Genomic DNA, 26,688 nt, shown 5'->3' with positions numbered 1-26,688 from the left:
GAGCACCAGATGTAAGCACACCTGAACCTTATCTTGGCTGGCAAGAACAGAAAATCAAGAATTACCTTTCACAGAGATGGGTTTTCACTTAATTTTTTTAATCTGCAAATGGATATGAGGTCACTGGAACAGTGCCTCAGTACACAACAGACATTGGAGACCTGTCACAGAATGTTTGCACAATGTTTACCAATGCAATGGCCAGTGTTGTAAAAGCTACCAGTTATACTCTACAATAAATGTGCCATAGCTCTGCTAATTGAAAGCTGTTCCTCAGAGAAATGTAGGTACATGAGCTACATGGCAATAGTACAGTAGCTTGCTTGAACATACTTCACGCCAAAAGTTTCTCTGAGGTCACGTAAAAAAGAATACAGGCAGTCAAAACTGATTTGTAGGTAACATTGTTCAGTGAAAATGTTTATTAAAAACAATGGGATAATTAACTGAGCCTTTTTCCTTTTATTATAAAAATGTTGCCAGAAGTGTCTAGGAACTGATTGGATCAGCGCTATGGCGCTGTTTCCAAAACTACCGTATACTGTATGGATCAGTTCCAACGTCCTAATTCAGAACCAGTCCTTAATGAATTGAGTGTATTATTCAACTGGACACATGCGGCAAACAAATACATCTGGAAAAACAAAAATCTAATAAATAAATCTTGGCCTCATGGTGCACAACAATGCTAATATAAACAAATGTGTTGCAGACAATACATAGGCTACAGTGAAATAAAACAGCATAGTGTGCAATAATACAGTTAACTGGATTGCATTTAAATAGTAGATATGGGTGTAAAGAGGACAGTATAAGGGTTTCAAAGAACACCACTACAACAAAAGGAGTAACTTCAATTATTGTTACTTTCCAAACATTGTGTGACGGCTCTCTTTGTGAAACTCATCCCTGTTGGAGACAGCTCTCTTGTTCGCAACTTTGCTAACAACCACTTGATTAAAAATAAGGGGGGAAAATTCCGCGGATGCAATCATGGAAGGAGAAATTGTTTTTCTCTTCTCCAAACGTGCTGGAATATGAACATTTTAATGATTTAACTGCAAAAGAACTGCAAATTGTCTCCAGCGATGACGGGTATTAGCAAATGTGTTTAGCTATATGCAGGTGACGTATCAACTTTTATTTTATTATGGTTAGCTAGCCTTCCTTATAGAGGGGGAGAGAGAGGGAGTGTGTGTGTGTGTGTGTGTGTGTGTGTGTGTGTGTGTGTGTGTGTGTGTGTGTGTGTGTGTGTGTGTGTGTGTGTGTGTGTGTGTGTGTGTGTGTGTGTGTGTGTGTGCATGAGAGAGTGTGCGCGTGTGAGAGAGTGTGTTTTCTGCTGGGATGACTCTTGGTTCTCTCTTGTCTTTAGATACCAGCCTGTTGATATCATTCAACCAACCAATCATGTATTGCCAGCCTCATTCGGGGATTCTGATTGGCACATTGTCACAGGCAACTCTCTTACCACCACAAATGAGTCCCCACGTAGAAAACCCTCACAGCATGAGCTGGAGAAACAGGGAATGCCAGGTGACTATTCGCTTTTCTTCTCTTTCTACGTTTTGTTGTGAAGACTGACAGGGCGCCCGTGCCTCTTTTTTTTTTCTTGTGTCCCCCCCCACCCCACCCACCCCACCCCCCTTTTCCCCCCAAAACTTTTTTTGTTTTTCTTCCCCCTTTTGGTTTTCTTCCCCCTCGCTCTCCTTTCTTACAGAGCATGACCTCCTGAGGCAGGAGCTGAACAACCGCTTCCTGGTTCAGAGTTCGGAGCGGGGCCGGGGGCCGTCCGCCTCACCGCTGGCCCCCGCGTCGCTCCTGAGGGCAGAGTTTCACCAACACCAGCACATGCACCAGCACCAACACACCCACCAGCACACCTTCACGCCCTTTCCCGCCAGTCTGCCCCCGCCCGCCGCCTTCCTCACCGCCCCGCCCACCGCACCCCCCATGGTGCGTACCCAAGCCAGAAATGTGAGGATAAGTAAAAAAAAAAATATCAAATTTAAAGAAAAAACAATCAAACAAAAACATAACAAAAGGTCCCATACTGCCCTCTTGACCCCAGAACCCACCCCTCCTCCTCCCCTTAGTTCGATCGACTATATCCCACCCAACTCCACCCACCTATTTTATTCTTTGACTCTACCAAAGACGCCCCCCCCCCCCCTCCCCCCAAACTATAATTCCTATCCAAAATCTGTTATTATGTTGATAATGATAACATCATTTTCATTTTCAGTACTTTATTTACTCTGGTTTTGGGCTCTTTAGCCTATACGCTGTCCCACTCTTGAACGTTTGACAGCTGTGATAAGAAGCTACAGCAGTAGCTCTGCGTCTGATGTGCAACCACTGAGATGAAAAAAATACACAGCCCATTGCCTGCCATTATCTTCTAAAAACAGCACGTCGTCATACACTCACTGAAGATCATACCGCCAAGTCTCATGCTTCATATATCATATCGTCACTGTCGGGCCGAAACCTTGACAACACTTTTCAGGAATTGGAAAAAAGAGACTGTGTTCCAATGGATCCAATTGTGTTGTTATTTAGTTACAAGCTCTTGCTATTACTTTTCATTGGTTAAATAAACGTTTGTAAAGCCTATAGACCGATAACCACTTTCAAGTCTGTCTGTAGGTGAAAATTGCTTACTGCATATCACATTGCGATGCGTTGTGAGCTTCTTGATCGGCTATTTTCGCTACTTTTTGCGTCACGCTGCCATGTGACGAAGCATAAAATAGGGCATTAATTTATGAAAAAACATTTAAAAGATAGGTTTCTACCCGACAGCAACGATATGTTGGCTCCTTTTTCCAACACATGGCCAAACAGTCCAGAAAACAATCTAACCCTATGCAGTTGATTTAATTCATTCATCTTCCTATCTTTGAACTTGACATACGTGTTTGGCTGTGTAGTGTTTTGCCTGTGAACAAAAGGGTAATGCCTTGAGGCGGGGCTTTTCAGTTGGTTTTCATATGGATGTGTTTTAAATGGTTTTGAATGTTCTTATTTGCCTGCACACAGAAAGGAACAAAAGCACACATCAACCAGGACCTTGTGTATTTTGTGTGTGAGCGTGTGCGCGCTTCCGTGCGCCCACACTGCACCAGTGACAGGTTGAGAGCCTTGGAGCTGAGTGACTTCACAGCAGATTAACCCATTAAGACCGGAAATGCATCTGTGTCATTTTAAGATTTCTTTGGCTATTCAAAAATAGCAGATATACAAGCTCATAGCTATGAGCTTGTAGATCTGCTATTTTCATGGATCTTTTTTGCAAATCTTTGAAGATATATATTTTTAAAGCGAACATTTATAAAATATTTTGTTCCAGGGACATCCAAAAGCAAAGATTTGAGTTCAAAAGGTTTGCTTTAGAAAATATAATACTCAAAGATTTGCACACATTTTCACGATTTTTCAAAAATAGCCAAAGTATAGAATTATGTTTATAGCTCAAATCTAAAATGACACAGATGCGTTCCCGGATTGAATGGGTTAAAGGGGGGACATGACATCACCACAAAATGTTCTGATAATGGTCGTAATTGCTTCAGTGCTTTGACTGCCATCAGGCACATAGACTGGCAGCCATTAGATCGCCCTACAGAGGAGGGGGGTAGGGTGCAGGGGTGGGGGGTGTTCTAGGTTAAAAAGAATAATACTAAAATAAAATAAGAAAAAAAGATATATTAAGGCTATTCATCCCTAATTTGAAATGCATGACAACCTCCAAAAGCCGTCCCTGGGCAGGAGGGCACCATTTGTAGCTTTTCCCCCCCTCCTAATAGACCTAATCTGTCATGTATAGTGACCTCTGATTAAGGGGAGCCCATTAAGGGGATCGCCAAGATTATCCTCATCCTGTACACTAGAAATCAAAAGCTTTCAGGGTTCAGATAAGTATGGAAGTGTTTAAATAAGTATTTAGATTGTTCCTGAACACAGGCTTTTATCTTCTCCCCCTTCCTCCTCCTCCTCCTCCTCCTCCTCCTCCTCTCCACCTCCCCAGTTCAATCTTGACATGACAGGGCATTCTTTTCCACAGCCCTCCATTTGAGAAAGATGAAAGGGGTCATTTTCTTTGCCTGGCTAATGCTGACATTATTCACCCCATAATGTATGCTCCCCACTGCCCCTGTTCCACCCATTCCCCTCTCTTGTCTCTTGCTGGGTTTATTGCCTTCTGTATTTATTTAGTTTTTCAATTTGACTGAAAGTGTGTTTATATTTAACTCATGCCTTTCTGCTCTCCCTCCCTTTCTCCCTCCTTCTGGTAACAATGTGTTGTTATTTTTCTTTAATGCCTGTTTAGACAGAAAGGAGTTACATGGATTGTTGTGGTTATTTTTTTATGTGTCATGAGGGGCGAACCTAGTATGATGACTCAGCTATGCATCTCTCTCTCTCTCTCTCTCTCTCTCTCTCTCTCTCTCTCTCTCTCTCTCTCTCTCTCTCTCTCTCTCTCTCTCTCTCTCTCTCTCTCTCTCTCTCTCTCTCTCTCTCTCTCTCTCTCTCTCTCTCTCTCTCTCTCTCTCTCTCTCTCTCTCTCTCTCTCTCTCTCTCTCTCTCTCTCTCTCTCTTATATATATATTTCTCACTGTCTGTTGCTATGATCCCACCCAACAGTTTTTTTTAAGTGATGATATCAAGCACTGCAAAAAAATAAGTGAATTAGGTGTAGCTCCTTCAGCTGGGCTGAAGCAAACTAGTTCCCGGAATGTAGAATAAAGCGATTTCATTGTTTATTCGGAAAATGCATTTCCATCGCTCTGTTTATTACATAATTTATTTATAGAAAAGTCTTCTTCGCCTCGAGCGAGCATTAAAACTTTTTGCAATATTGTTGAAATATGCGTTTGCTAATGCATCATAATTCGCATAAAATACTCGGGAACTTTCTTCTGTTTCTCTCTCTCTCTCTCTCTCTCTCTCTCTCTCTCACTCCTTCTCCCTCGCACACTCTCTCTAGATGCCCCATGTCATTACAACTATGCAACAGCCCTTGTCTAATGGCTGTAATTAATGAAATTATGAAGCCTCTGTATTTGTTTATTGTTGAACACCCTCAAGCAGCTGGCTTGCCAAATGGCATTACCGAGCATCTTACACTAACACCCCCACTCCCCACTCCCCACTCCCTCGCCCTCTCGCTCTCCTGCCATGTCTTTGGACAAGGAGGCATCCTTAATTGTTATATGATGAAATATTGAGCTTTAATTAGACAAAGCTGTTTGCAATAAACCCCCCTGACAGGGGCCATAAATTATAGAGGCAAAGTTTTTATTTTATTATTTCTTTTACAGGGCCCATAAAGAGACCAGTATTCCGCTCCTAGTGTCAGACATTAAACAGGCCAGCCCTTCAGAAGGCAGAGAAAAGCTGCTTAATGAGCTCAGAAGCCTGGCGTGGCGTTTCCTCCCCCAACAGGGGTGTCTGTGTTTGATTTGGGCCCATTATCGCCCCCACAAACTGGGCCACTGACACCACCACCACTGCAGCTACAACCACTTTGTGCGCAGATGAGAATGAATGTGTCCCCTGCTTCACTGGACCGGCCCGACCCAAACTGAGTCACTGTTTTTCTCTTTGGTCTCCCTCTCTCTTACTGTCTCTCCCACAGCAGTTTTCAGGTAGCCAGAGACTTTTATATCCCCTCATATGGCTTCTACTCCTCTGCCCATGTCACAGGAGACAAACACACAGAAACATTGATTCATAGCACCCGCTCATTTTCCCTTTTTCTCTTTTTTTTGTAAACCACCAAAAAACCTCCACGCCTGCCAAGAGGTGCTTTGTAAAAACACTCGCAAAAAGTACCTGCAAATGGTTTGTGTATTTACCGACCAGGAATGAGTTACTGTCAGTCGCAATTAGCCCGTTTCAAAATAGATTCCGGATTGGCTTACGTACAGATGCACAAAGTCCCCATTCATACAAGGGAAAATGTTCTTTCTCTCCCTCCCCTGCTCTCCTCTTTCTCAATTTACTAACTAGATTCCCATGTCTTGGCTCTCATGATCAGAAACAGCACTTCATATGAGGCTATAGTTTTTATATGTTAAATTCTCAAATGTAATTATTCTATTAGACGGCAGGCTCTGCCTCAGAAAACGTTTCATTACATTGATTCGGTCCTTCAAGGTTATATCAGTTTCACGCTGTGCCGTCCCGAATTAGCTCCCAACCGTACCGAATGCGGTCTACGCCGATTCAATTTCACTCATAAAAAGACAGGCTGTTCGCATACAAGGTTCTATATATTCTTTCCATGTTTTTATGCACAGAAAATTGGCCTGTATTGGACTGTAAATCTCTTTGAAGCCCTGGTTCCTAACTAAGAGAAAAATACAATACATGTCTTTCCCTCTATAGCAGCGCAAAGGGGTTGTCTCTGAAAAAATCTTTTTTAAGCCCCATAGCAGTCACAAGCATTTAGCGTCACATTTCTGCAAATTTTCCAGCTAATAGAAATATAACTCGTCGTCTGGGTTCCTGACTGAGCCTTTTTTCCTGAGTTTGGTCTCTACATACCCAGCTGCTGTGTGTATGGTCATTTGGAACAATCATATTTCTGCCTCGTCTTGCCAGTTCCCCTGAGTGGTCAAATTGTCAGTGATTAGAGCTGTCTATCTCTCCATGCGCTTCAAGTTAAACCCATGACCCAATGTGAGCCAGTTGCTTTACTCTAGGGCTTATTATGTCATATCATAACCCCTCTGCTTTATACCGGTGCCAGAGCTCAATCATATGCTCTGGGAATTCTGATGTAGAAATAATGGGAGATTCATGTTTAATGCAGGTTTTCTTTGAAGAGCTTTTGACATTGCTGATAATTTTGGTGATTTCCCCTAATGCATTTCTCTCGTTTCTCTTTTAGTTCGACAAATACGCTCCCAAGCTGGACAATCCATTCATCAGACATTCAAACGTAAGTCTCGCCCACTCAAGTTCCCAGCTATTTGCATTTGGCAAATCAAATATTTGAACATATTTGAACATGCCATGACAACTCTTTTTCTTTTTTTAAATGGCGCCTACTGCTCTGTGTTTGTGTATGTATGCACATACCTTATGATGTGTGTTTTTTATGAGTTTTGGTTTTGTCTCCTCCCCAGTTCTTCCCCTCTTATCCCCCCACCATGCCAGGCATGCCCCCGCTGCTACCACACTCAGGACCCTTCAGCTCGCTGCAAGGAGCCTTCCAGCCCAAGGTTAGCCTCAGATACCTTGCCCTTCATTAGCATCCATGTGTACTCTCTAGAACCAATGGCTCTCAACTCTAGTCCTAGTGGTATCATCCTCAATTCTACAAATTGCATCCACCTGGTTTTCCCATCCTACATTAGTCCCTTATGGCTTAAAACAAGTAGTAGTATTCTGGGACCTTCGGACCAGAGTTGAAAACCACAACTGCAAAGCAAGGCCTTATTAATACACAAACACACATTTAGCACATGCACAATTTAATTCCAGAGAATCTTTCTGCACAACATTGGCCCACTTACCTTCTCTCGGTAGGCAATTGGCATGTATACTTTTGAAAGCAGGTCTGCTTTCAAGCAATGACACACTACAGAATCCTTATACTGTACATATTGTCTCAAATAGATGCAAAAACAGGCAAAAAAGTCTGTAAGGTCAAAAAACTGCTGGCTGCTGTGAATACAATTGGAGCATTTAGAAGTGAGTTGTGAGCCCCCCTCTTGTGTTTCATGATTCTGTTTTTGCAGTTTGGCTCAGCACCAAAAACAGAGGATGTGCGTTATTTTTCTTTCAACACAGACGCAAACAAAACACAAAAGTGCAACAATGTACAGAAATCTGTACACACACAAACTGATTTGTATGTTTTGCAAACAGAAGGGCAACTTAACATACACCTACTATACTCATTTGATTGTCCTGACTCCACCAAATGCAATCTAGCTCTATTAGCTACAGTAAAACATCAGCCAGGAGCATTCACACTCCTAGAAATGTAATAACTCGTAGGAACATGAACACATACACAAATAGACTGCACATGCAAACCAACATATATGTTTGCCTATGCAGAAACACAAAAATATACAGAAACACAGAACACACAAAACAAGCCATGAACCTAGAAAGCCTCTCTTGTGGTCCTACATGCAGGACAGAAAACACAAACAGAAACTCACTCAGCGCACCCATACACTCTGCATGTGCGCTCTATCAGTCATAGGAGAACACAAACACACACACAATTTCATACCTTATTAAACACACAGTAACATGCTTTCACGCAAAACATCACCCCACATCCCTCTTGCCATTTCACCCAGGAAATGAGGCCAGCATTGGGTGAATAGCACCAAAGCCTTGCTTAACATTCAGCCTAGCAGGGGAAGCAGTAGCTGAAGGGAAACAGAACAGGATCCTATTAAACCTCATGGCTCTGCCCTCCTATTCCCTCTAAAGCTGGCTGGTTCAGCTTTGGCCTGGACTCTGCACAACGCTCCGTGGTGAGCCATGCCGGGTGGTATTGACCCGTGCCAAGTGAGATAACAATGGTTTGTGTGTGACACAATCTGGGACAAGAGGGAGGCAGTTGGGGAGGGGGTCTGGCAGGTGCCCAGTGGCTGTAACCCAGTGTAAGCCACCAATCAAAGCTGGCCTGAATCCACCGATCTGGCCTTAATTCTTCCCAGGAGGCTCTCTGTCACGGACAGGAATCCCTTTTGCTCTGTCTGGGGTCTCTCTCTCTGTCCAGATGGACAGGTGAACAGGGCAAGGGCTCTTTGCTGCTGTGTTCAAGGCCCATGTTAAGTATTACGGAGGGGGGCTGGGGTAGAGGGTAACCTGGGGTCCTGGGTATTACTCTGATCCTGGATAGTCGGATGGATAGGGCTGATCTAGTCATTCAGGCTCCAAAGGCTTTGGGCTGTGGTATTAATGTGGCCTTGCTCTGTGCCCAGGGTATTATTGAAGAGCTATCTATTGACGTCAGACTTACAGTAGCAGTAGGTGAGGATTAGTATGGCATACTTCCCCAGAGTTGGAGGGTATTGGGCTATATTGATGCTGGTGTTGCTAGCTGGAGGGTCTCCTTGTGTGTTAAATCAACTATTCCTAATGTTTGGAGTGTACGGGTACATGTTCTAAGTTTATGTTTGTTCATGCTTCTGCACCACATGGCTAAAACATGTTTGAACTAGATTTGTTTTGTGAATCTAGAAAGTCTCTCCGTGTTTTTCTCTCTTTTTATCCTTCAATCCATCTCTCCTCCTCTCCCTGCATTTCAGGCGTCCAATCCTATTGATGTAGGAGGTCGGCCGGGTGGAGTACCTCACACGCTCCTACAGAAGGACCCCAGGGTAAGACGCTCCAGAGCTGTGACACTTTTCTACAGCCTTGATATGGCAGGGCGGCCTTGTGGTTATGTAGGACAGTGATTCTTAACCTTTTAATTTCAAGGACCCCCAGTTTGCTATGAATTAGTCCACAGACCCCCTAATTGATCTTTTTTTCTTCTTTTTCTCTGGGACACCAATACACGTTATATGAATTCCTCAGTGTTAAGTTACAGACCCATAACTCCTAAGTGAAGTTCACAGGTTCAATCAGCCTACATGTGTCCACCTGTGCCCTGATCTTAACCCCTCTGGTAAAATAATATCTGTCTGTGGTGGATGTGGAAAAGAAACAAACTCCAGTGTATTTATGACATGCTTTCACCAAAGGCCTTTGGCAGAGTACTTTATGATTGCTTGCAAAAAAAAGACAAATAACGATAAAGATTTTTATAAAACAAGAGATCAAAAGATCAAGACATGAGATGGGTACAGTACATCGCAATCTGCAGTGCTCTAGATAATTACAGTAGTTCAGAGATAGTAGTAGTTTTAGGGCTGTTAAACATTCATCTTTATCGGCAGCACAGTTTATGAGTTTGTAAGTTTGACACAGCAGCGGAACTGCTGAGAAGGCTTGTGTTGCATTTTGTTTTGCGACCTATCCTGTACACCCCACCTTGTCGGTTATACAAATAAATTGGAAGAGAGACTTATTTGTTTCCCAGTTAGATGTGGCTCTCATAGGCACTAAGGCATTAATCAAACTTGCGTATTGCCTTTGTGTAACGCCATGAAAACTCTGTCCTGGGTAGTTATTGGCCAAACATTATTCATCCAAATGTATTTAAGTGAATTCATAGATTTTAAGGTGGATGAACAACCTTAGTAGTGTTAAAGGGGAAGCTCAGAAGATCTGACATTCATAGTGGCAGAACACTATGCAACCGAAAAAAACGGAAGTCTCGCTAGACGAGATTGAAATCTCAAGATTTCAATCTCGTCTAGAGAGACTTCCGTTTTTTTTTTTGCATAGTGTTCTGTCACTATGAACGTCAGAAATATATATTTTTAAAAAAAGCTATTAAAATACGCGATCTAACGCAAGGCCTATTGGCACACGTTTTGAGCTGTGGCGGACCTGGGATGGAGTTATGAATTATTTCTACTGTACCATTCATCCTAAGATATCATAACATCATAGAAAAGGTAAAAAAAAAACGTGGTCCAAAATTCTCATTTAATGTTATGCTCTGAAAAGACACTGATGAAGGCTTTAGGCTGAACCGCGAGCATCCTTGACTACTGCTCTGCGTAATATCAGTATATATAATGGGAGATATTACACACTTATTATAATATAATATAATAAGTGTGTAATATCATATCTGCACCCATTGCATACATTATATAAGATTTGTTCATGTTTTAAAGATAGTGGTATGATCACATGATGAAGATATTTATCTTTCCTTGTCTGTCTGTCCATACAGATAACAGATCCTTTCAGGACATCTGTCAGAGTAAGTGGCTGTCTTATCCTTTTCTGTTAAATTGCTTTTATGACTTTCTGGCCAAGACACTAAAAATATATACTTTATAAGTTGCTATAACTTAATAATTAAGTAAATGCTGATCAATAAGTCCCTAGTTTAGGGTTAGTTTCAGGCATTGGTGTCTCCGTTGTAGTTTACAGTTCACAATCAGATCCTAACGTGAGAAATACAACAAATTCCGTTATAGCTCAGTTCAGTCGCACAATGATAAAAAAACACTGACGAATTACTAACTTTATTCCAAAAACAAACAAATAAGGAACTTATAAAAGCATCTAATCTGAAAACAGACAGAAAGTGAAATAGCAGACACACAAAAAACAATCAGGGCGACCAGTAAAGAAGCAACACAGTCACACTGAACCTTGGCCAGACACTTCCAATTCTTGTTAGGGTCACTCCAAGTCCAGCATAATGAAGACCAGCTGTCAAACCAGTGTTACTTTCTCTAATTCTTTAGAAACCTGGCAAGTGGTGTGCAGTGCATGTCCAGATCGCCTGGCAGATCTACCATCACCAGCAGAAGATGAAGGTGAGCCAGCTGGATGGTCACATGTAGTGTGCCCACAGTCTCTGAAAAGTGAAGGGAATTGATATTTGACCAGCCATGAGGAGTCGTGCAATTTGTGTTATGGGAGATTGAAGTGCATCCACCAAATGTATTGTTTTTTACATTTATATTTTAAATATATTGTTGGCACTCCTTCCCGGAGCGGTTTACAAGTGCAACCTTGGGGATAACCTTCCATTCCTAGATCACCAAAAGTACATGTTCACAGCAGCCATTGTTGCTCAGACAGTGTTCCTGTTTGCATTTGTCTCAATGATTCAAGTGTTTTAACATTAACCATCACTGGTAGTTGATCTATTCAAAGGATCACTTCCATTTTAAACCAAAGTATGTCATTGGTATTCACTAATGCTCATTATAAGATGGTGCCATTTCTGTCTACTTGGTCTGTGTCTCAGCCTGCCTACCAATGACATCATTGGTAGGCAGGTTTGGTCATTTCAAAGATTTTGTTGTTTGTTGTTTTTCTTTGTTTTGTTTTTTACTTTTTATGGATGCAAGAACAGTGGCTTTTATTTCACCATAATAAATTTCCAGGAAGAGAAAGGTGTTAGTTTCTATTAGCTTGGAATCCCCATCGATGATATCGTTGGTATGCAGGTTTCTGAACTATCCATAGCCCACCAATGAGTAGACGGCCATTGTGCCATCTTATAATGAACATTAGTAAGGACCAATTATATGAAGATAAAGTTGAAAAGGGGTGAAGTGCTCCTTTTAACTTAGAAGGAATAATAATACAAATGATACATTTCATGATATTATTATCTCACAGGATAGATTTAGTGAGCCAAAACAAGACCTGAACAACCTAATATCTGGTCTTCAACACACAAACATATAATGATCAAATACAGATGCTGACAAAAAATCACGGAAATAGGCCAAAAAATTAAACCTCACTGAAAATGTAAATGTACAATAGAGAACCTTTGCTGACGAGACTCTCCCCATCAAGGTAATTCCTCCAGAGCTCCCCATCCCCCCTTTCCCTAGGCTTTACTGTCCCTAATCAGCTTACATATATTTTGTTATGACACAGTGGGCCAGGATTAGGGCCTGTAGAGCCTTTGTTGATGTGTTTCTGTGCCTCTGATCTTTTACCCAGTTTAGTGTGGAGATAAGCCATTTTTGACGCTACTGGACTGAAAGTGTAGTCATCATTCACTGCTTATGTCTTTTGCCTTCTCTGTGTTTCTATCTCACCTTTTCTCTCTTCACTTTTGTCAACTTGTGTTTGTTAATGTCTCTGCACTATGAATCAATGCTTGTATTAGATCTGTTTTGAAACTAAGTTCTCTCCCTCTCTCTCTCTCTCTCTCTCGCTGGGTGCATGTCTCTCAGCAAATGCAGCTTGACCCTCATAAGTTGGACATGAATGGGAAGCTGGACTTGTTCAGTCGACCGCCAGCTCCAGGAGTGTTGCCTGGCTTTCCATACCCCCACGACCTGGCACGACCCCTCTTCTCCTCTACAGGTCAGTAGATGAAGCCTCGGTTCTCATACAACCACAAAGGAAGCTAAATGAAATGTCCTAAAAACCCAATATTTGTGTGGTGTCGTTGAGCCTGCGGCAGTTACGGGGGGGTGTACCTTGTAGACACAGATCTGGTCTGGCTTTTGACCTGTGTCACTTCTTTTCTAACATTCTAATGCCACAGCTCCCTCTTGTACTCCTAAATAAAGCGGAATGCATTTTTTAATTAGCTTACATAGGTCATCGTAAGTAGCCTTTTTTTCGGTCAAATTTTAACCCATCTTACATCTGAAATGATACATGTGAGGAGACATTAGCTTTGTCTTATTTTAGGCCATACTTTTTTGTTTATGTTTGTCTGCAAGGACATTATGCTAAAATGAATATTAGGGGAAAACATCTTGAAAAAACAAACTGATCCAAGCCTTTTCAACATGCACACACAGGGATACTTTCCCATCTTAAAAGCTCTCCATCGGGAATTTAGTTTGTATGCTAACGAGCTGTTTTTTAAATGTATGGCTGTCATAATTGTTCTTCTCACAGCAGCAATAAACCACATTATTCTGCTCTTTTGTTTAAAGTGTCCTCCTCTCATGTTCTGTTCATCTAATTGTAGTGTGGTTGCGCTAAATGTTTTGCTAACCATGGGGCTCAGATGATGTCATGTGTATGAATATGGATGGTTCTCTGTGTTCGGTAATTGACTGATGTGCCCTGCGTTGGAGGGCAACAGCAGGGCGATCGGCCTTTCCCTGCTAATTATGCAGTGGTGGCGTGTCATTAGCACTCGTGTAATTGGCTCTTTGATTAGCAATTCATGAAAATGCGGGTGAAGGGAAACACTGGGTCAACGTTGTTTCAGTAGCTGACTGCATCACTGATGTGCACCCTGCGAGCGTGCACACGCGTACTGTACAGCAACAAGACAGGAAATATCAGAAGCTAATATGCTGTGTGTTTAGTTTTTCGTCTCAGGCCACTGATATTCGCCCTTTCGTCAATCATCTCGATAATTAGCTTTTAGCATGTTGGCTTTGCTGCTGAAGATACATTTTTACGTGGTCAACCTCGCACATCAATCGGTCATAAGTCTTTATTTAAACATAGTTCAAGCTGTGATTTGTTCTTCACTGGTTAGTGTTAGACTTAGTCATGGTTCTTATTGTGTCTGTAATAGATACTCTGACTCTGATTGAATGATACAAACTTTTAGTTCTGACTTTATGTACTGACTTTATGCTATCAAACGGCAAAAAGGTCACCCCCTCTGTAATTCTCTTTCTGTATAGTTGTTGTTGGGAAGGACCCAGTGAAACACTGTATGGCTGGGTAGGTTGTGTTCGCCCTTGTGCATTGATTAGGATGCAGACGACAATGGTGGATACCGAGGACCTTTTATTTGGCTTAATGAACAGGTGCTACACAGCAGGGTTGTGTGTGGTTTCTGTAATAAGCAGAATATAACAGGGAATGATTGACCTTGTAAACTGTACATCATAGCAGTCACATGTTCACTGTAAACAGGTCTAGTTTAACAGATATTAGACCAAATGAGTGATGGCCTCTCTGAAGAGGTGCTCTAAACTTCACAGTTTAGCTTAGCTGCTCAAATTACATTCATACAGTATATATGGACTCTGTATCTGCCCAACTGCGTTTAGAAACACAAATGCAGCTTAGGTTATAAGTAGTAGTAGTTATCCAAACGTATCACACTGGTCATTCTAAGAAACAAGTGCAGTGACATTACTCTTCCTCATCAACATAGGGGATGTGTAAGTGCATACAGTAACAGTACGACGATACCAACGAACCATCGATAGCATTTCTATGACCGTCGGTCACTATTACAGAGTGACAAGGTAGTTAGGTGCTAGTTAGCATAGCAACAGGTATTTAGCTTGGCTACAAGACCCGTAGCGGGACAACAGGTTATATACAGTATATCGGCTTCATGAAGAACTTACGTTTATCATACACGCACACAGGCACTCTGGTGTGTATCAGAGATAGGTAAACAAGACTTAATATGTCTAAACTCTAAATAGTGCAAGTGTATTAACTTTATGAACGGAGCGTCTCTTGCTTCAGGCTTCTAGCTCTTTCTTCTTACTTCTCGCGAGATGAGGGACAGTCTTAGTAACAGGGCTCGCTGTAGTCTCGCGAGGGGCGGAACAGTCTCTCGGGCAGAAGGGGGGAGGGGGGGGGCGGGGACGGGAGGAGGAGAGCGGGAGGAGGGAGAGAGAGAGAGGGGCGCAGTCTTTCTAACAGTTGTTATTTTGCTTTTAATTTGTTTTACTGGTTTGTTTTTGTTTTTGTGTTTATTTTTTGTATTCTCTCATATACAGTGACTGTCCCAATTGGGTGAATCTAGGGTCATGGTCACTCATAAGGGTCCAAATGTCAAAGGTCACACTATGTCGGATTCTTTCATTTCTACTGAGGGTTTTTTATTTACTGAGATCCCTCGCTGACCATCCTTTGACTGATTGGATAATGTTAACATCTCTCTTTCCATCTCTCCACCAATAGCATCTGGCCACCCGACACCCTCCCCCTATGGTCATTCCCCCCATCCCAGCGGCTTCCTGCCTCCTAGCCACTTGGCAGGTAAGTGTAAGTAACCCCACATTCACCTATCATTTTTTACATCTTCTTTCATCCGCTTTTTCTTCTCTCTTTTTTGCTCTCTTTTCTGTTTTACTCATATTTCAAACACATTACAAGACACCCAGGTGTAATTTGACAGTTTTGCTGAAGCTGAAATATTTACGGCTTTCATCTGAGGTTCATGTGGAGGTAAACTTGGGTCTGGGTTGGCCGGTGTAGCAGCCCTGTTGCTGGCATCACACTCCCTCTCATTTCAGAGTTGTGGAGGAAGAGGCAGTTGTAAAAATCGGCCCCAGTGAATCATAATATACAGCCTTGAATAACCCCCTTCCACCCCACTGTCTGGGCTGATGGGGAAGGACACCGGTGGCCTAGTCTTTCCAATGTCCAGACCTATTTTTTATCCTTCCTTTTGTTCAGACAAAAGAATTCTCTCTTCTTTTACTACCCTTGCTCTGGATGGCCTTGGAGAGCAAGGAAGATGGCCTCAGCAAATACGACATGTTACCTTGATGCTCCTCCGTTTTTGTGTGGGCTTTTAAAGTTAAATCTGCCGTTCATAGTCAGGGTTTTTTTTTCTTCTAATTTTTTGCTCTGTTCCATCTGAGACATTGTTTGGGTTTGCAGCGGCAAGGTGATTTCACGGGATAAGCCCTTGAGTCAATCCAGTTTGAGCTTATAAACACATGGTGCACAGAGGAGAAAGACTTTGAGGGAGGGATGGGGTTTGGGCGCCTGCCCAGGAATTCAAGTGTGAGACTGGGAGAGATTTTCCAGTTGTTGTCTTTTCTGATTTATTGATGAGGCCGTTTTCATTACCGATGTCAGAAATCCTTAAATCCCTGCCTGTATAACTGCTGTTTCCTGAAGCAATTTGTTTCCTTGTTTGTTTGAGTATAAATATGTGATGTGACCACATAGTATTTTGAGCTCATCATTGTTGTGCTGTTGTTATTTCTTACCTACAGTACTGTAGGCCTTCTCTAAACTACATGTAACTGGTACGTTAAAGAGATCAATTGTTTGGAGGGAAATGTTATTATTTGTCTACTTAAGTATCATTTATAGTCGGACGTAAGGATACGTAACGAGCGCCGGCGCTCCTTACGTTGTTGGTTTTGTCTCCCCCTCCGTCACCTGCGGCTCCAGTTTTTCCTTCCGTGCGATCAACATTCACCGTCAGGCCGACGTGTACGTTCACTACGTTGCCTGTAGTACCATTGGTGCCCGTTGGCAGTATAAGGAAAACTGGGCCCTCTTTCTCCAAAAAAAGACCCACGTTGGTGGAAGTACTTGAGTAAATGTACTTAATTACTTAGACCAATAAACGACCCGTCTGTGACAAAATGAACCCAGCCATTCCCTATAGTTAAACACACACACACACACAAATAATATAGCACAGTGCAGTAGGGGTCGAAACTCACGTTTTGTAGACAACCATTGTTTTTGTCTAGTTTGTGGACTAGTTTGTGTCTTTATTGCATTGTTTTGGCTAGATGCTACAAGCTTCATGTTGTTAGCTGCGCTGTTGCCAGGTCTTGTGAGAGAAATAAGCAACCAGGTCTATGAAAACAAGCCCAAAAGAATCGACTAGGCCACATCACATGAAAATAGCAGATCTACAATATGTGTTTGAGAATCACTGGTTTAAATAATAATTGGCCCAAATAAGCAACTACACTTTAGAAACAAGCCCAAATAAAACCGCAACCACCAAAGTTTGTTTACAAGCAACTTTACAGAAAAATAAGCCCAAAGTCGCTTATAATAAGCGGACATGGCAACACTTTTAGCTCGCAACTGCCATCTAGTGGATTAATAGGTGTATGACGCCTCAACGTCCTAACGGATTTAACGTGCGCGACCATGCATGTGTCCATAAAGAACGCAAGACATCCCTCACCCCCTGACGCACGTTAAAGACCCATCTAGCGACTTTGAACGTGCCTTTAACCAGCCAGGCAGACCTATAGATGCCTTTTTATGTCTCTGCATACAGTTTGAATGTTGAATGTTGAAGGTTTAGCTTAACCTATTTTAGCTCAATTCCTGGATGTCCATGGGATCAAGTAGCATCTCAACATACCTACGTTTACCTGAGGGTAAATAGTCAACCTGTCATCCCTGTTCTTGGAGGGAACATTCGCTTTAAATTACAGATCTACAAGCTTGTAGATCGGCTGTTTTTGGCCAAGAGATGGTGTAGAAGGGGGGGAAAGAGCGGACCAAGTACAGAGCCGACCCGGGTCAACAAAGTATTAGTTTACTAGAGGTTTTTAAGTGGTTAAACTGTTCCTTTATTATTGTTGGCTGTTGATGATTTTGGAATTGAAGTATTAGGCCGTTATTCACATGTCGTTCACATTCCGTCTCTGCATTGGATAAGATCATTAGCTAAATGTCTTAACATCTTAACACATCAGGTGCCAGCATTTTTTCATAACAACTTACGTTGGGTGCCAGCATTCTCCCCATTGACTGCGCTTTGCTGTTTAAAGCTCTAGACTCCACGAGGAGCAAATCCATGTAAAAAAAAACATCCATTCATGTTGCGCGATGACCCTGGCTACAGCCTGGAACCATAACATTTCACTCGCGAGTTACAATGGGGGGGGATCGCGCATCGCGCATGACCGGTTTTCCCCACCGGAAACAGATTCGGAGATATAGGTGTTTTAAAGAAGGAAATAGACAGGAAGTGGATGGCAGCCATGTTTTTTTTCCCGGTGATCTATCTGGCCTATCCTTCTCAAGATCACAATGGGTACTCCCAGAGCTGCTCTAGCCCCGCCCGTGTGGAGAAAAACGAAAAAAACAAAAAGACATATTTCACGGTCTGGACCGTGTTCGGCACCGGACCGCTACTCTGCGCAAACACGGTTCAGACCGTGTTTGGCACCCGATGTGTTAACCTAATCATTGTTTACAAATTTCTCAGGTGAGCATATGTATGTTTTCTCCATACATACAGAGGCTGTAGTTTATCTACTGTACCGATGTATGTATGACACCCTGCAACATCCCCCCCAGTGGAACCTACCCTCCAATCAAGTCACTGTAGTCCCTTCAGCTTGATTCACCCCATCCTCCATCCTCCCTGTCCCAGCTATAAGTCCACTCTTGGCTCCACTCCAACTTGCACAAGCCCCACTGTCCCATCAGGCGTGTGTTGCCCCTAGCCACAGTAGAGCCAGTGGGAGGGGGTCCAGAGTCTTGGAGGCTTGGCTACATACATGCAGCAGGATTATCAAGACAGAGAAGCTAAGTCGGTAGGGAGAGCCAAAAAAAACGCCAAACCACAGCTCGCTTGTAAGAAAAAAGCAGAGTGAAATGGTTGGGTGGGTGTGGGTGGATGGGTGGGGGTGGGGGGCTGCTACTTTAGACAGCACCCCCTTTTTTGCTAATCCCTGTTTGGCATTTTGCAGATCCTTTCAGTCGCTCCAGTACCTTTGGCGGCCTCGGCAACCTTTCAAGCAGTGCCTTCGGAGGATTAGGCAACCCCTCGCTTGGTAAGCGCTGGCCCCCCCTTGCTCTCCCTCCCCCCTCCCTCATACCCTCCTCCCTTCCACCCAACCCATACCCCCCCTCATACTGGGCCTGTCCCATATCATGGTCAGCCAGTAACAGAGCAGAGCAGTTCAGTCTTAGACCACAGGGAGAGCTGGGAGGGAAAGAAAAATAAGAATAAAATCAAGGCACTTAGCTCTGCCTTTCTAAGCCAAAGCCTAACCCCAGTCTAGGGAGGACCAATCCATCCAGGCAGCACAGTACAGTTCCCTCCCCCTTCCCTCCTCTCCCTTCCTCTCCTCTCCTCGCCTCTCTAGGCCCAAAAGCCTGAAAGCCTGGCTGTAATCTGGCTGCACCACTGCCAACGCGCACTCCAGGGCCCGCTGTTTGGTCGCTATTCATCTATTAATTATTCGACAAGCCTCTTCACACCACCGCCGTGGAAGACTCGCTCCTTTTCTCTATCCCCTCTCTCTCTCTCTTTCTCTCTCTCGCTCTCTCACTCTCTCACTTTCTTCCCCCTCCACACTCCCCTCCCCCTCACTCCCTCTTCTTCTCGTTTCTCGCCCCTTGCTGCTATTCTCTGCCAAATCCAGCCGCCATGTAGCAAAATGGATGTCGGCGAAACAAACACGCTATGGAATGCTGAGGTCTCCCTGGCTTTTCACAACCCTCAACCCCACGGGGCAATTGAGTGTCTTCCCCTCCACCCCTTCATCCAATGAAGAAAAAAAGGTTCATGAGAATGAAGAGCAATGAATAGGGGGGGTGGTGGAAGGGGGGAAGAGCCCATTTGGTCCAGCAGCAAGTTGGAGGGGTGAAGCCATTAACCTCTAACTGGTCTTTGTACACAGAGCTTCAGCAGGAGAACATCGAGAGTCAAAGACAAAAGCAGCTTTTGTGGTTGATTTTTTTTTTTTTTTTACCCTCCCCTTCTCCTCCTCTGGTTGCCACTCGTCCTTCATCTCCATCAAGAGGTTTGGATTTGGGTTTTCCCTTGAACTAACAGCCTCTGCGTCCCTGTCCCCCCCTCCCTCTCTCCCCCATCTCAGGTTCCAACAGTGTGTTTGGCCCCAAGGAGGGCCCAGGGGGCCTGCCCAACTTTGGCAGCCCCCACCACGACACCTGGAACAGGCTGCACCGCACCCCGCCGTCCTTCCCCACCCCGCCCCAGTGGCCCAAGTCTGCAGACATCGAGAGAAGCGGGTCGGCCAACAGTCAAGAGCGCGAACGGGAGAGGGAGCGAGAGAGAGAACGAGAGAGGGAGCGAGAGAAAAGGGACTCCTCTGTTGGGAAAGACGAGAAAGATAAAGACAGGTGGGTAGTGAGGTTGAGTTAGATTTGGAAAATAATCATTATAATTGTAGTGTAAAGTTTTATTGTATCAAAATATTATTAAATATCGAAATTATGTCCTGATTAGCCCATTATTGCTACATAATAAAATAATTATAATAATAACAATTTATCTTTTTTATTTTATAAGTAATTTTTGGGGCATTTTCAAATGCAGCTGTGAAATGTGCATCAATACATTTATAATCAATTGCATATACATTTCACATTTCAGTGTAAACTAACAGTGTAAACGTTTTCTTTGCAGAGATTCGGTGGACCGGAACCGCCACTCCAACCGCTCATCTCCGGCGTCTGCACCGGTCGGCTATCAGATCAGCAACCTGATCCGCTCCAACAGCCAAAACTCCAGCGATTCGGGACGACACCACAGTGGGCGTAGCAGTGAGGATCGGGTCCGCGAGGCAGAGAAAGAGCTGCTGGAGCGCCACCGAGAGACCTCTGGTCTGGCAGACATTAAAGTGAAGGAGAGCCGCTCTCCTGGGAAGGACGTGCTGGACCGGAGATCTTCGGAAGACCCCATCAAACCCGTACACCGCTCCCCCTCTCCGTACTCCAAGGTGTCGCTCAATGAGCAGGGAATGAAAGGAATGATGGCCGGCAACGGGCCACACCCGCCCATGCTCAAGGACGGCGAGAGGAAAGAGCCTCCACCCTCCTCGACGGATATCCTCCACAAAGTGAAAAACGACATGAAGATCAAGGAGGAGAGGAAGGAGGAGCAGGAAGTAATGGTGGTCAGTTCTGAGCCTGCCTCGCTGCCCCCTGTTCCTGCAGCTCCCGTCCTGCCTCCTGTCTCCCAGCCCGGTCATCCTCACCACCACCATCCACCTCTGACACAGCAGCCTCCTCCACCCTCCCCTCGTGGCAACGAGATGCCGGGCCCGGGCCTCCACGGGATGCAAATGGCCCACTCGCTGCCCCTATCCATGAGCGCCATGCACCAGATGGGCAGCCTCAACGTGCTTGACCGAGCCCGCATGGCTCCCTTCATGGGCGTGAGTCCGCTGGCGGCAGGGAGGGAGCGTCTGCCTCACCCTTCCTTTCCCTGGGACCCGCTGAGAGAGGCATACCGTAGCCTGGACCTGCAGCGCCGCATGGACTTCCAGCTGAGGGCCGAGCAGGGCCACCGCTTCCCCACAATGTATGACCAGGAGCGGGCATACCGCGAGCGGGAAGCCCACGACTACAGCCACCACGAGCATCTGCTGGAGGTGCGCCGGGAGCACGAGAGGATGCGGCAGCAGGCGGAGGAGCGCGAGCGACTCCACTTGAGGGAGGAGCTTGACCGAGCGCGCCTCCACCAGCTGCACCAGTCGCCCATGGAGGGCCACCTTGCCCACATGCCCCCCTTCATGTCCCCGCTGGGTGGCATGGCATACCCCAGACTCAGCCCCTCCGCAGTACACAACGGCCTGCTCAACCGGACACCCCCCACCGCTGCACTCAGTGCCCCCCCTCCCCTTGTGCCTGCAGGCAGTGGCAGGCCAGCTTCTCCCAGGCGGACTACCCCCATCACCACCACCACACAGGACCCTCGGGACTACTCTCCATCCCGCAACTCCAAAGAGGTTGAGGCACGGTAGCTTCCTGGACTAAAATGACATAAGCGCTTACAGGATGAACTCACAAGCCCCACCCCCTTTACCCTGAATTTGAAATCTTATTGTGAACAAAATGCACTGCTTTTCACTAGAGAAGAGCAAAAAAAGAAAATCACTCTGAGGAAACGGTATGATTGTACAAATTAAAGGTGTGCAGGGCTGACAAAGCACATGCCATGATTTTATTTTCAGCAAACTTGCAGATTGAATAATGTCGGTGAAGAGAACACAAATTATGTGTATGTTTATATCCGACTTAAGTATTTGATAATTATTATTAATAATATATTAATCCAATACCTTTTTTCGGCTTTGTGCGAAAAGAGAGATCCTGAAATGAGTTTGTACATTTTCCTATCCTCGTTCCGTGTATAGGCATCTTTTTATGAATTTTATGTATTTTGTGCATTAGTCACTCTTTTTCCGATATTTAATCCCAGTTCATTGTGAGACATAATCCATTATGGCCCACTGTAAAGACTGGATTTTGATTTTTGACTTTTCTCAACAGTGATTTAACCTCATGGTACCAGGATATCCTCATGAATAATGCCAATGTACAATGTTACATTACCAATTTGTTTTGTTCACTTGTTTTGCCTTTGAGATATGCAGATAAATATATATTACAAGGTCTTTGTTCAGTCTCTGTAAAGAAAATTCATGTAAATAACTTGTTGATATTCCTTTGCTGCAAAAATAACAATGTAAATTTATTAGGCTTTTTAAATGTTTCTAGAAAAACAAAATGAAATTAAACATGGATAACCACTTCCCTGTTGAAAAACCATGGTAACAGACAAGCCTGGCCAATGGGAGGGAAGCGTGTAGGGAGGGTGTCATATGGGGGCCTAGAAGGATCATCTGCAACCTATGCAAAGTGCCACAAAGGACCCTGATGGAGAGACAACCTCGAGAGAACAGTGGATACTGGTGATAATGAAAGGAACTAGGATTATAAAACCAGTTTATAATTGCCAATGAAACGATGGAATTAAAAACCTAAAGACTTCCAGGTCATGAACTGGGCCGCAGAAGCATACAGCCCCGTACAGAAAATGGAGGACAGTTTTGAGCGGGCGGCAATAGGACTTTCTCTGTCGACCTTGTGGTGTTGTGCAGTTGTTTTTCTTAGACTCTTGTATACAAAACAAGTAGAGTTTTAGGCGTGCAAAAAAAACAAAAAAACAAAAATGAACATTCATGGTTTAAAATGTAAGGAATAAAGTTTGGACCTAATGTCTCGACAGTTTTGTTGCTTTGTTGTCTTTCATCACCCTGTAAATTTTTCATCATTGAATCCCATCTAATTAATTAATTTGTATCACAAACCCACTGAGTGAATTTTCTTTTGACAATAATGTATAAATCACTAGAAGAAACGGTGGATTATGTGTTTGCCAATAGTGCTCATGCCTCAGCTTGCAAGCGTTACAGTATTTGCTCATCTCATATAAAGCTATTAGTTTGAAATCCCAAAGACGATGGACTCTGGGCAAAATTGTAGCCTAAGCCATCATGATGATGATGATGATGATTTGAGTCTAATATATCATACATTGGCTGCAGAGCTCTCCAGAGTAGAATCAATGAGATTAGGGCAAGGCAATAGAGGGTGGGACTAATAGGACATTGATTTTGTAAGAAAGCAGGTTTTGAGTGTTTGTGTTGCAGGTAACTGGTATTGACTGGGCAGCCCAGCGGCGTATTGACCTGCGGTCTGGACTCATTAAAGGGAGCAATGCCTGAGAGGCAGACTATTGGATAGAGGTGTAGAAGAAGAGGCTCCTCTCTCCCTCATCCTCCTTCTCCCCTCCACTTGTTTTCTCATGCGCTCCACTCATCCGTTTCCCTAATGAGGCCTGAGGGCAATGCAGAGTGGACCGAGCAGGAGGCCCTGAGGCGCCCCATCCCGCTTATTGACAAGACCTATCCTTTCCTCGCTGCCTGTCCGGAGACGGCCAATTCATCCTGGTAATGCCCTCCTGAGCTCTCCATCTCTCCACCGCACACGCTTCAAGACCAAACCAATCCTGTCCCAGGGTACCGGTGCATAATGACAGCGTGGATCAAACAGCGGCCAGGTCATTAGGGGATGTTATTGAAAATCAATGCTGGCCTTCTGTCTCACACACTCTCGGGCAGTTTTTTTTTCCCCTTCTTTTTTTTCCTTTAAAAGGGCTCCTGGAAAAGGCTGCCTGCCAGAAGGGGGGCTGGGTATATTGGGAAGACTTAAATCACTATCACTTTCAATTTAGGAGGACGGTAATTGAGCCACATATTCCTCCAACGGGTAGCATCTGCTGGTTTCACTTTAGCATTGTGTGCTTTTACTCCTAATCATCTGGTCAACAGCAGGTACTTAACCTCCGTACACATTACCACATAGTGATTTTTCTCCCCCTGTAACTATTATTTACCAAGTCAGCTTTTGTGCCAGGAAAAACGTACACCTTACATTTTCTCCTGACTCCATTATTCCAGCCCGTGTTCTATCCATTTTATGGCTGAGTGTGGGAACGGCCCTCCAGAGATGAAAGGCTCCATCAATTCCACTCATTGTCTGGCAAGGTCAATTTATTTCAGTACACAGTCCATCATCAGATGGGAATCAATTGACACATTGCCTAGCATATCCAAGCCAAGATGGGTTATTACAATGGCTGCAGATGTCAGATCCTTTCCACTGTGATTTTTCAACGGTATAGAGTTTTTTCCAGGGGATAATGTAACATAGAATGTTCTCCCTTTCATAGACTACACTGTAGAATGTTTATAATTTGATACATATTCCCAACTTGATAAACAATATTAACAGTGTTTCATGTAGTGCCTTGTAAGCATAATATTGCAGGTGTTGTTTTTTTTTAAACATTTTTCTCCAGCGTAATAATCCCAATTAATAGGATACAGCAGCATCTGAGGTAAGACATTGTTTTTCATTCTGCTAATCCCCCACATTTATCTGGGAGAAACCCCGACGCTGAAGGTTGTGGATTGGATTTTCATGGTCTTAAATACCTCCAAAAAATCCTCTTGGCACAGAGCTCACCACAGATCCAGCAAACAGTGGAACAGGCCTTGGGGGGGCTTTATGGAGCACAATGGCAGCTAATAACACATTGCCAAGCTAATAAGATGGGCAAGGAATGAAATGAATGGTTCAATCCAAGCTGCTTTTCTCTCTCTCTCTCTCCCCCCCCCCCCCGCCCCAAAAGATAAAACATGTATGAAAGCAAGGTTTTCTTAAGCTGCTATGCACTATGTCCCTAGCATTTCTCCCCCAGCAGGAGCTAATGCATTAGTTCCCATTTTTGAAGACTGTTGTGAAATGGACATTGGTAATGAGACAGGAGGATCCTGTCACTATCACATTATTATGGCTTGGGGGTTCTGCTGCATGGGCCTGGTGATTTGAGAGACTAGGGTTTATGCTCCCAGTTTAGCCCCAGCTCTCAGTGCGGGTTAGCAAACACCCCTAATGTCGACTATTCTATAGCTCGGGGGCCTATTACACGAAAGGAGAATTCAATAAGCCTGGATTTAAGTCAAATCCAGGTTTGACTAAGTCTGGTCCGTACAGCCTGGTTTATTCCGTTCCATGAACGCCAAGGCAGGCTGAAAAGTAGCGACTTTGTCGAGCTAGACCTTGTCAAGCCAGGCTGTGTCGAGCCAGGATGGTAAAACCAGGCTTCACGTATTCCTATTTCCTTGTTTTTACCACCCACCCAGGCAATTCTGTATAACCAACACTAGAGGGCAATGAATGCACACTGAATCCACACGCATGCACATGCGTGTGCATGTGTGCGTGTGCATGTGTGCATGTGTGCGTGTGCATGTGTACACATGCACACGCACACATGTGTGTGTCGTCGTGGACACTGAATAGTAACCATAGACTGTAACCCATGAAAAGATCTATTCTCCCCCTATCGGTTCACAACTCGGACAGCGCTGATTCGACTAGCAGACCTTCGGCCGGTCGGCGTGGGCCCTCGCGCCGCGCCTCCTCGGCCTCAAGCTCTGCTGAGTCGGCGCGCCTCCGTCATGGACAATAACTATTATCACGTGTGCGTGTGAACGTGTGTTCAGCGTTCCCCTAGCGTAGCTTCCTGGTTGCTATGTGGGGGGGGACAACAAAAGCCAGGTCGGCCTCGCATCAAAGGCCCGCCTCGCCCTCCTCCTCCTCCTCGCACCGCCTCATATCAAAGCCCCTCTTCGCGCCTCCTCCTCCTCCTCCGTAATCTGTAATATATTATCAAACATCTAACAACAATATGAACTATAGTGTTAACAGAGTGACAATGACATGTCACACGAGTCATTGTGAAACAATTATGATTCATGGTCACACTCTATTTCAGTAATATAATGAAATTGATTATATCTTTTTGTATTTATTTCATTTTATTTGAATGCAGGGTCATTAAAATGAGTCCATATACAAACACATGTGTTGAATTAACTGTGGAAAAACTTGAAAAACAAGGCACTGGATTAAGTAAGCTTGGCTGTTAGCCTGGTCCCTACCAGGCTAACTTCACAGCTAAATTTCCAATGGTAATAAGGTAGGATTGCGTAAATTGTCTTTCGTGAAATCGAGTCATGGATAAACTTATCCAGGGTGCTCTGGCTAAGATAATCTGGCAAGATAATTCATCTTTCA

The 26,688-nt window shown here is 44.1% G+C and overlaps 1 protein-coding gene across 10 annotated transcripts in view; it reads left to right on the top strand.

Moving 5' to 3' along the window:
* The window catches only part of fbrsl1 (fibrosin-like 1), a 380,812-nt gene extending 357,546 nt beyond the window's left edge, over positions 1–23,266 (top strand). For 5 of the 10 annotated variants that reach the window (XM_080433944.1, XM_080433939.1, XM_080433945.1 and 2 more), the window contains 11 exons: positions 1,718–1,974; positions 6,896–6,946; positions 7,134–7,229; positions 9,285–9,356; positions 10,826–10,855; positions 11,349–11,420; positions 12,804–12,936; positions 15,472–15,555; positions 18,978–19,061; positions 20,112–20,376; positions 20,663–23,266. In XM_080433944.1, coding sequence (XP_080290070.1) covers positions 1,718–1,974; positions 6,896–6,946; positions 7,134–7,229; positions 9,285–9,356; positions 10,826–10,855; positions 11,349–11,420; positions 12,804–12,936; positions 15,472–15,555; positions 18,978–19,061; positions 20,112–20,376; positions 20,663–22,001 — 2,483 coding nt within the window. In that variant the 3' untranslated portion in view covers positions 22,002–23,266. Of the gene's footprint in view, positions 1–1,372; positions 1,534–1,717; positions 1,975–6,895; positions 6,947–7,133; positions 7,230–9,284; positions 9,357–10,825; positions 10,856–11,348; positions 11,421–12,803; positions 12,937–15,471; positions 15,556–18,977; positions 19,062–20,111; positions 20,377–20,662 lie in introns of all 10 variants that reach the window. The other 5 variants (XM_080433942.1, XM_080433941.1, XM_080433948.1 and 2 more) reach the window with 5 other exon arrangements.
* The last annotated feature ends 3,422 nt before the right edge of the window (positions 23,267–26,688 follow it).

Source organism: Gymnoscopelus braueri (assembly GCF_963280865.1).
Source record: "Gymnoscopelus braueri genome assembly, chromosome: 7".
NCBI lineage: Eukaryota > Metazoa > Chordata > Actinopteri > Myctophiformes > Myctophidae > Gymnoscopelus > Gymnoscopelus braueri.
This window is presented reverse-complemented; position numbering and strand designations above follow the sequence as displayed.